The sequence below is a fragment of the Habropoda laboriosa genome, unplaced genomic scaffold (assembly GCF_001263275.1).
Source record: "Habropoda laboriosa isolate 0110345459 unplaced genomic scaffold, ASM126327v1 scaffold128, whole genome shotgun sequence".
Taxonomy (NCBI): Eukaryota; Metazoa; Arthropoda; class Insecta; order Hymenoptera; family Apidae; genus Habropoda; species Habropoda laboriosa.
In genome coordinates this window covers 172,640-183,613 of record NW_017100281.1, presented here as the reverse complement: position 1 = coordinate 183,613, position 10,974 = coordinate 172,640, and the positions used below count along the sequence as shown (strand labels likewise).

General features: G+C 30.0%; 3 protein-coding genes across 3 annotated transcripts; 2 read left to right on the top strand and 1 right to left on the bottom strand.

Annotated features, from left to right (window-relative positions):
* Positions 1–2,606: 2,606 nt before the first annotated feature.
* On the top strand, positions 2,607–5,606 carry LOC108573656 (proline-, glutamic acid- and leucine-rich protein 1-like). Its single transcript, XM_017936133.1, has 8 exons — positions 2,607–2,720; positions 2,857–3,255; positions 3,332–3,678; positions 3,752–3,931; positions 4,004–4,268; positions 4,364–4,564; positions 4,634–4,926; positions 5,006–5,606. Exons 1-8 carry the CDS (start codon positions 2,607–2,609, stop codon positions 5,604–5,606), a joined length of 2,400 nt encoding a protein of 799 aa, XP_017791622.1.
* An 88-nt stretch (positions 5,607–5,694) lies between these two features.
* Positions 5,695–8,497, bottom strand: LOC108573590 (esterase FE4-like). The gene is made up of 7 exons (XM_017936053.1): positions 8,240–8,497; positions 7,550–7,835; positions 7,287–7,472; positions 6,930–7,209; positions 6,380–6,855; positions 6,034–6,310; positions 5,695–5,962 (listed from the first exon to the last, which is right to left on the bottom strand). Exons 1-7 carry the CDS (start codon positions 8,495–8,497, stop codon positions 5,695–5,697), a joined length of 2,031 nt encoding a protein of 676 aa, XP_017791542.1.
* A 276-nt stretch (positions 8,498–8,773) lies between these two features.
* LOC108573628 (60S ribosomal protein L8) lies at positions 8,774–10,393 on the top strand. Its single transcript, XM_017936093.1, has 5 exons — positions 8,774–8,805; positions 9,082–9,229; positions 9,423–9,564; positions 9,699–10,012; positions 10,194–10,393. Exons 2-5 carry the CDS (start codon positions 9,092–9,094, stop codon positions 10,371–10,373), a joined length of 774 nt encoding a protein of 257 aa, XP_017791582.1. The 5' UTR covers positions 8,774–8,805; positions 9,082–9,091; the 3' UTR covers positions 10,374–10,393.
* Positions 10,394–10,974: the final 581 nt, after the last annotated feature.

Genomic DNA, 10,974 nt, shown 5'->3' with positions numbered 1-10,974 from the left:
AAAATAGCGGTGCAAAGTCAAATTTTTTTGACAGCGATCGGTAACCGAGAAGTCACGCGTCGCGTCGTTCATGATAGCGCGCGGGTGAATCTCTGTTGGCTCGTCCCTGAGCGCGGGCTCTACGCGCGCTCTGATTGGCCAGTGGTTTTCGTTAATAATTCAAAAATGAAGCTTCAAACAACATTTTGGTAAAGGAAAAAGTTGTTCAGAGTCACCTCAGGAACCCCCCAGTTCGAGAGTTTTCGCTATTTCGCCTACAAATTATAAAAAACGTAGTATTTCTCTACACAATAATATAGTATCACTTGCATAACTAATTTTTTTCAATTACAACGCAGATGAAATGTGTCGTTACATTAATTTGAAAAGATCGATAATGATAGTAGAATAGATCACAATTCACAAAAATTATAAAAGATTCTTCCTAACAAAAATCTGTACAGAACACTCTACAAATAATCGCGGTAAAATAATTTTTATAGCTTGTATTTTAGGTTAATGTATCACAGTCAAAGCTGATAATAGATTTATTCTCATCAGGAAAGCTTTAGGATGGAAGATCTCAAAAAATTAAATTTTTCTTTTAAAGGAAATTATATTTTAGAAAAAGATGTAGCTACGATATTATCCTATGTATTTTCAATTGTTCTTAATACGAGAAATTTTTTAAAGAATGTATTTACGAATCTTCACGCGTGCGAAATTTAACATATCGGAAACAAACGCGGGTGAAATCTAATAGATGCAACAACATTGTGAATCTTTTACATGCACTTTTACGTTCTTGAAACGTGTGCCACTGGGTATAAAGTAGCAGAAAATGTGCGACAAATTGAACGTGAATTTATTCATGCACGAAATAAAAAATTCTGAAAATATAAATGAAATTTTGTTAAATCTATAAAAATAAACGAAAATACACCTTTTAAATGCTAGAAACTAACATGTGAACAAAACCAATATTTTCTTTTATCTTTAATTAATAGCGTGTACACGAAAAACGGAACCATTTCCGGTCCCCTTTCTCCGATGTTGTTACTTGATTAGGAACTGTCGCTCGACTGTGAATGTTACCTTATCGTAATGGCTGTTACGGTTTATAAAAAATTTCATTTTTATCCACAATGTTTCATATCTTTTACAAATAGTGACGCAAACGATTCCAGTATAGGCTTCAAGAAATTCAATGTAAAAAACGTGGAAAAAACTATTTTATATTTAAGGTGTATATTACAGAAATAAGCTACCAATGTGATGCACCTAAACGATTCCAAAGGAAATGATAGTTCGCGTAATCATATGCATCCATAGGATAAGAAGAAATATTTGTACCACCACCACCGTGTACACCGCAAAGTTACATAATAATTCCTTTTGCGATTGAGGCCAATCGCGTGAAATTACTGTTCACTATGCCCTAACTGTTTCTTTCTAGACACACGGTTTATGTATATTTACAAGAATATAAATATAAATTTAAAAGAGAATATATATTCACGTTTCACGTGTATATTATGAAATGTAAAATTTCATAAGAATAAATGACTGAATAATTCAATCAGTTTTTATATTACACGAAAATACAGTAATATTCAGTACATGAGCCTACATATAATAACCAAATAAATTTTGTATTAAATTTGTTTTTAAATTAATTATGTATTAGCGTATTGTTTTCCATTCAATATTATAATTATGAAAAATTATAAAAAACAAAATTTATAAAACATTTCGTCATAATTTATTATACAAAGTGTGTCGGATAACTCGCACATCCTGAATAAATTTTAAATTATGAGCTGTTTGAAATGTTATTACAGATGGCAATTGCACAGTTTAAAGAGGGACAGACATTACACAGTACATATATGCATTTCTTTTTAAGTAGGGATACTTCGGAAATTTAGTAGATTCACATTTTTAAATTAAATATTGTAATATTTTTATCTCGAACTTCAAAAGAACGTCGAGTTCTGAGTAAATATTGGCTTTAAACCTAAACCTAACAGGTAGTTAATGAGATATTTTCCTTCAATTATTAAAAATTTGTTTTGCATAACATTAAGTAGGAGATTTCATTCATTATATATCCGTGATTAGTAACTTCATGTTATACAATGCAAAATTTTAAAAACGAAAAAAAAGTATTTCATTATCGAGTAAGTTTAGGACTTGTGAAGGTTAATACATTTTACGTATAGAATGCGACATTTTTTGAATGTTGAGATAAAAGGTACATTTTTTTTTAAGGACGTGAAAAGTTAAATCTTTTAAATAAGTATTCCTACCTAAAAAAAAAAATACATGTAGAGTATAATACCCCCCTAGAAACTATGTAAGTATTGTCTACAACAATTTTTTAAACAATACATAATTTAAAAATTATTTCAAGTGGGTGAATTAGGTGGTACACTCTATATTTGTACATATATCTGTAACACGCATATACTTTTTAAATTTTAATACATTTTCTTGTTTCGTTGTATTATTTTTTAAAATTAAATCTTTTATTTGTCTCGTGTATTTTAGTTCTGTGTATAATGATATTTAATACCTAACCTTACCTATTAGATCAGTGAAAACACGTGCACTGTCAGAAAAGTAACATGGCAACATTAGTGCAATTAATTAATTCTTTTGATCATGATTCAAAAGAGTATGAAGAATTTTTACAAACTTTAATATGTTTCAATGGAGATATACCATTTAATTTAGAAGAGGTAAAGTCATATTTTTCAAATTAATTTTACATTGTAGAGTATTCCAAAGTACTCATACCTTTTTACTACAGTTCTAACACAAACATATCATTTTTTTAAAATACTGCATCATGTACCTGTATGTTTTTGTTTTAAGGTTGATTGTGCACAAAATATCATTATATCAACTATTAATGAATATTTGAATCGATCACAGTCTCGACATAATGGTTTGTTAATTCTGGATAAAATTTTACCACAATGTTCTAAAGATGTACTTTTAAAATATTGTGTTCTATGGATGTCAAAAGCTACTCAAGTATTAGAAAGTATTCATAGTACTCTGCAAGAATTATCTATTTCTTGTAAGGTTCTTGGATATTTACTTATACGGTCAAAAGATATTTCTGACATACAGAAGCAGGTATCGATGCAAAATGTGAAACAGCTCATTAATATAATCAGTAATATGAGTGTAGAAAAAATATGTGGTTCAATATATTACTTAACTGCTGTATTATTACATCAATATCCAGAAGTTTGTGAACGTTATCAGGTAATCACCTTCTTTATCAAGATTAAGAATAATTTATAGAAAAATTTATTTATTATCAAATATTTTGGTATTTCAGATATTCATTAGAAAAATTATATTATTACAAATTGATTCGCCTCAAGAAAATTTAGTTGATGCAAGTGCAAAGTGTTATGTTCTTTTAGCAAAGGCAACAGAGCGTTCATTTAAAGCACCAATTTCAAAACTAAATTATATCAGCTGGACATATAACCAGGCACTCATTTGTAACAGCATACATGCTATAATGGATGAATTATTTTCTGGTTTTGTAGAATTAGAAAATGTGGATATTTGGGATAAATTAGAATTGCCAAATATATCTGAAAAAAATGTTATTCAATTTTATTTTACACAAGAACGAAGATTTTGTAATTTGTGCTCTTACTTATCTTATATGTTGTGGTAAGAAGATAATGTGTAAATGATATATGATATATTTACAAAATACCTTATTTATATGACTTACATGTTACAGTGGAATTGATAAAAAGAATTCAGTGCTACCTCATGAAATTTTAAAAGTTATATGCAGAGGACTAGCAATACAACCTTTAAATTTAAAGAACCAAAACTTTGTCAAAGAACAAATGTTATATCTTATTTTACCAAAGCTACATATTGCTTTATTTAATGTTTTAGATGCATTAATAAATGGGTAAGAATATAATAATTTTAATGCAGTGCTAAATTATTCTTAAAGTAAAATATATGAGATTAAAATATTTAGATTTAAGGACCAATTAATACCATTTGGATCAACAATATTGCAACTATTTCTTCAAACATTGCAATGGACAGAAAATGTTCTAGAAAATCAAACAACTATTAGTGGAAACAAACCTTTTAAAAATGTAAGGATATCTGTTTATAAGTGCCTTAACTCTTGGTTAGTGAATACTAATGCTCTGTCAGGTATAGAAACAGTTGCAGATGAATTTCTCCCTTCTATTTTGAAAGACATAGTACCAGAAAAAGATCGTGTTTTGTTAACTGTAAGTTAAAGTATATTCAAAATTTAATTTTACTTCGAATAAAGGATAAATTTAGCAAGCATTACTTAACATATATCATAATGTTGTTACTATAGATTCAAAAAACTCATAATTTATCAAAAAGAGCATTGAAACGTCTTCGAGATAGCCAATATGAGAAAGGCACGTATTTGAATAATGGAATTGCTTCCAATAAAGAATATTATTTAGATGTAGATGTATGTAAAGTGGCTCTCAACGTGCTGCAGAATATACACTTTAGTGGTGGAACTCTTTTAAAACAAGTATTCTTTACGGTAAGATTTCTATTTTTTCATTTTATTATAAAGTTTGATATTAAATGTAGTGTTAATGTCTTTTTTCAGACTATTCAAAATATTATAATACCTCTGTTGTACGACTGTTATTTTACTTCTACTGAACAAAAATTTTATAAAGAAAATCCTGACTGTTGTTTACTATTACTTAGAGTTTTGAGAGCTTTGCAATTGAATCCACATTCTTTAGTACCTTTACCTACGCAATATTCTTTAGAAATATTTGAAATAGCATTAAATGACAAAAACATATATATTGCTCAAGAGGCTAAAGTGGCATTAGCAGAACTTGAAAAAATAGTACATTCTCATGCTCCACCCATCCAAATAACTCAAGTAGAGTAAGTTTTAAAAATGCATATATTTGTTTAAATATATTTAAATTAACAACAAATAATTAAAATTATTAATATTTTTTAGGATAATAGAAAAAGAATTTGTTGCTGATGGTCAAAGTGTGCAAGAACGTATGGAAGCAACTGAAGATGTCTCTCCAGTTAATGTCGAAACTGCTATAGATGAAAATACGGAACCGTTACCAAATAAAAGATTAAAAGTTATACATTCAAATTGCAACAAAATTGATGAACTTACTACAAAAAACATCACTGAAAATGAATCATGTATTAAACAGACAAACCAAGACGTTTTAAAAATACAAGATAACACGTTAAAACAACAAGTAGATGTTATAGTACAAAATAATAATATTGTAGAAAGTGAACAAGTTACAGAAATTTGTGATAAATCGTCGAATGAAAGTAGTTCGGCATCAGTTGCAATTAACGTATCAGAAACACCAGAATCAACATCGCAATATCAAAATCAAAGTATATCAACGTCAGAAGTAAATGAAGGTACCCCGGTTGAAAGTATGGACACAACACAAGTAGCTGATAATAATTTCGAAATTGTTTCTAAAGTACCTGAAGAAAATCAGATATGTTTATCATCAGAAAAGGAAAAGAAAGAGGAAGAGATATTACAATTGTTTCAGGATATTCCAAAAGATAACAACTAATTAGTCATTTAGTATATTTTAAATACATAATGAATGTATTACTGTTTCATATTTCAATTTTTTAAAATTATGGACATAATTGTTAAAGCTAATTCCAAAATATAGAACCTGTTCTTGTAGGTTTCGTGTTTTTAACTGAATTATTAGTAGCTCCCATTTTTGTTTCGTTCTTTAAAATAGTAAAATTAGGTACAAAATCTGTAACTGTTTTTTCAAATGTACTAATACGATTTTTAACATTAGTTTCAATTTTTTTAGCATTGTGCTCGACATTATCCGTGGTAATTTTGAAAAAATTACACATGGGTGATTGTAATCGTTTTGCAAGGCCAGTCCACAACCCCATTTCACAATACCTAAAATATCTTTCATAAAAATACAGCACAATTTCCTATAATTGACTTAATTCATATTTGTATTTAATTACCTAAATTGTTTCAGTATGTAAGGGGTGGCAGTAATACTAATAAATTGATTACTTTCACTAGAAAACCTTGGTAGTAAATTTGGAAGTAAACTACCACCTTGAAATGGAAATGTTACATTAGGTTTACCATTTTTAGCAAATTGAGCTATCATATTCGTAAAAATATCTTCTACAAGTTCATCTTCTTTATTTGATTCTTCAGTATTTTGTAATGCCTCTCCGGTAATAGTATTTTGTTTAAAAATATATCCAAGATCATCACCGTGACTTGTTATACCTAAAAAAAATAATAAAACATCGATGCAATTTATTAAAACCATTTGAAACATATGGTTTAAACGCATACCATCCAAAGCATGTTTCGCATCCGCTATAGGTAATCCGGTTAGAAAATTTTTACCATAATTTCGTTTTCCTTTATGATCAAAACTGTACAAAAAGGCTTCAGATTTTTTAGCCCAATGTTCAACAGTCAGAAAAGCAGGCACATTAAATAAAGAATCTCCCATAGCTTCTGCTACTTTACTAATATCAACAGAATTATTTCCGGTGTTAAAAACATTAAAATATTTTCTAAAAGCGTCGGGTGTAAACCGCGATTTATTTCCGAAGTCCGAAATAGTATTCTGTAAAGTTGGTATAAGATAATCATTTAAAAAATTTGGAAAAGTTTCCAAATCATTTTGAATCTCAGTTTTATAATTTCCAAGAATTGCCCCTCCCACTTCATTATTCATAACTCCTGTTAGTAAAGGAATCGTTGGAAATTCTTCAAATTGCAGAGAATCTTCCGGTGTCTTGGTATTAAGATTGGGAAGAAATCTTGAACAAACAGAATTATAATTGTAATTTCAATGTTACAATGAAATTTTTAAGATACCTTTAACATATGATACCTTCCATCATCATTGCCCTCAATTACAGGACCAGGACCTAATAAAGTTGATAAACTATATATGAAGCCATGGAGAACAGAACGCATAGTTTGTAAGCTGGAATCAGTTTCTATCAACTTATCAACTGGTATTTGTTTAAGGCAGTAGATCATTTGGACGGTATCGTTTGATGGACATCCATTCGTCGAAGCAATATATTGCATTTTGGATGAGGGGTTTTTGTCAATCGCAAAGTGAGATAAAATTGAACCCGACATTGCAATTAACCCGCTGAAGGGGTCTAAAAATTTATGACATAAACTTCTAAATTATTGAATAGCATTATGAAACTATTACATTGTTTGCAATTTTATTTACTTCTTGACATTTTGGATAATGCAAGCATGAAGGCAGAACTAGCTCCTGTGCCATGGCCGAACGGTGTAATTTTTTTCGGATTTCCACCGAAAAATTCGATATAATCCTCCACCCATTTCACCGCTAACATCATGTCAAATATACCATTGTTACCCGGTAAATCCTTCGTACCGCTACTTAAAAATCCTGCATCAATAATACAATATATAAAAATATATTTTTCTACGTATTAATAAACTGACATTTATTCTAATTGTAATTACCAAGTGAACCTAATCTATATTGAATCGACACTACCACTATTTTTTTCTGAATTATATTTCTCAATTCATATTGGCAAGCAGAACCCCTTCTAAAACCACCGCCGTGTATCCAAATTAGTACTGGATACCCATCGCCGGAATCTGGGAGCATAGGTGTGAAAACATTTAAGAAAAGACAATCTTCACTTCCCACGATTCTTTTACCGTTAACGTCATTAGGTTGAGGACAAGGAGGTCCCCATTTCGTCGCATTAATTTCACCCTCCAAATTCAGAGGTATAGGTCTCTGAAAGAATAATGATTTTTTTATATTTAACAATGGTAAATCGTTAATAAAAAAAAACTAGGCGAGTGGTTACTGATAGTACTATCAAGCTTACTACATTGTACTCATTATTACAGGATGTACGAACTGATAAATTAATACAAACTGTAACACATCATTTTATCGTGCAACAATTTCGATGTTAATTTTTACTAGATAGAATAATTTATATAACTTTTTGCTATGTATAATATTGTAGCTGTTTTGTTTTACTTTGATGATATGAAAATGTAATAAAAAGTATTATCTCAGAAATAAGCTATTTATATAGATGAAACATTTATAAAATAGATTTCTTCATATATTTCTTGTATAATTATTTAAATCAAGTGTATAAAAAGCTAGATTCAAAAAGAATAACTTACTTGAAATCGACGTTGACCTACTGGAGGTAGACCAAATCGAATACCACGAAACACATAAAATCCTTTATTCGGATCTCGAGTACCATAAATACGTGCTTGGCTTTTACTACTTGTCACATAGACAACAGGATCATTTACAGGAGGTGGTGCAGCCGGTTTACCACCAACAATCCTCTTCTGTCTTTTTAAAGTATGCAATGTAACCGTTGTTGATATGTAAAATATAATAAGTAGAAGTAAGCAAACACGTCTATACATTTTGAATGTTCGTGTTATAATGATCCGTATGTCTGCTTCTCTGGCTAATATCAATGTTTCTATTGTACATTATATATGTATTTATATATAGAGTAGAAAATAGATAAATAGTTTAATAAAATGAAATTAACAATTATTAATTTTCATATTTATAAGGAATTAATATCTAGTACATTTCTTTAAGATACGTATCTCGTATATTTTTTTAAATCAAATATTTTAGCGGGCAAACAGTGCAGCCAATTTCAATTTTACATGTTGGATTGACTTCCGCCTGTACCTTCCTCTATTTGATATCGGTTTACTGAGTACGTGAGCTACGATTATCTCGTATTTAAAATCCTCTGAAATTTGAAAATATAAAATACATCTAATATAAATTTATTACTATTAAAGCATATTGAATCATTTTCTATAAATCTTCGTAGATATTTTAGTTTTTGAGAAGAAATGTGTGTCATATGTTACTTATAACATTTTTTGGTTATGTTATTGCAGAGAACAACACATAGTGTCATATTTCGTATTGCATTCAGTACTGTTAAAATCAAGTAATTTAACGTTTTATGTAATTTTGTGTACAGGTTTTAAACCATGGGTCGTGTTATCCGTGCTCAGCGTAAAGGTGCTGGGTCTGTGTTTAGGTCTCATACAAAAAGGAGAAAGGGAGCACCTAAACTTCGTTCTTTGGATTTTTCTGAAAGGCATGGATACATCAAAGGTGTTGTGAAGGTTTGTTTATTTTCATAAAGATGTTTTCAGTATGATTTTTAGAAACTATGTTCATGATGATTTCTAGTATTCCTACTTCTGAATAAAAATTTGAAGAGTAACAACTAGAGGCTCTTTCTGAAATTTCAACATATACTTCATAAAATAGCACCTATTTAGGTTTTTTTGTTAAAATATTATATTGACTTTGTAGGATATTATCCACGATCCTGGTCGTGGAGCACCACTGGCTCTTGTTCACTTCCGTGACCCATACAAATTTAAAACTCGTAAAGAATTATTTATTGCACCTGAAGGGATGTATACCGGCCAATTCCTTTATTGTGGAAAAAAAGGTAAGTGAACTTTAAATTAAAACATCATTTAAAGCATGTTAAGTTCTAAATGTCAAGAAAAATATTAACAAATTATTATTCATACAGGTTAATAGATTGCATAGATCAATAATACAAAATGTTGAATGTTGTAGCAAATCTTCAAATTGGAAATGTAATGCCTGTTGGTCAAATGCCTGAAGGTACTATTGTTTGTAATTTGGAGGAAAAAACTGGTGACAGGGGTCGATTGGCCAGAGCTTCAGGAAATTATGCCACAGTTATAGCTCACAATCCTGATACAAAAAAAACTAGAGTAAAGTTACCATCTGGTGCTAAAAAAGTCATTCCATCCAATAACCGTGCAATGGTTGGCATAGTTGCTGGTGGTGGACGTATTGATAAACCAATTCTTAAAGCTGGTCGTGCTTATCATAAATATAAGGCAAAGAGGAATTGCTGGCCTAAGGTAAAATATTATGCAATAGTATATATACAATTAAGTATTTTCATATGAAGTAAATATTAATGATGTTTCCGGACATTTGAGACCTAAATAGTGTAGTGTTGACAATACATATCAGAGTAGCCATAAAATTGACCGTTGTACTAGAACGATAGTAAGGCATTTAAAACATTTCTGTGTACAGGTTCGTGGTGTTGCTATGAATCCTGTTGAACATCCTCACGGTGGTGGTAACCATCAACACATTGGTAAAGCATCTACAGTTAAACGAGGAACTAGCGCTGGTCGTAAGATCGGTCTTATTGCTGCGCGTCGTACAGGAAGAATCAGAGGAGGAAAGACCGATACCAAGAAAGACGATTAGATTAAACGTTGATTAAATACTGGAACTTATACAATAAAATACTTAAAAAAAAACTTATTTTGTCATATTATTCACATTTTATATCGTTCGCTGTATTTTATTAAAACGTTTCAATTTTAAAAAATAACTAGATACTAGTTTTATAGTTTTTTTTGTACTATGGAGTATTTCATTGTGAAGACTGAATTTAGCTTTGTAATTTAGTCTGAAATTTGGACGTAGTCAATATCTCGAACATGGGTACCAACAGACAGTAAATTGAAAAAGTAACATAACGTGTTCACAGATTCCATTTCAATATCATGTGTAAGCTATAAATTTTTTTTTAACTTTAATACGTGAAAGTAATATAAACTGATAATGATAAACAATCAGAAAATTGTCCAGCAGAGTGTGCTCATTTAGTTTTCTCAATATCCGGCGGATATAAATCGTCAGCCATCTTGCTAGCAATATTTCGGCGCTCGGCCATTTTTGTTGCGTCGACGTCAAGTGTGGCCAGAGGCCTTTGATCATAGCCAGTCTTCAAATTTCCTTTGTATTGAATTAGCGACAGACAGAAACTGTAATTGTAATTACTTGATTTAGTCGACAAGTTGCG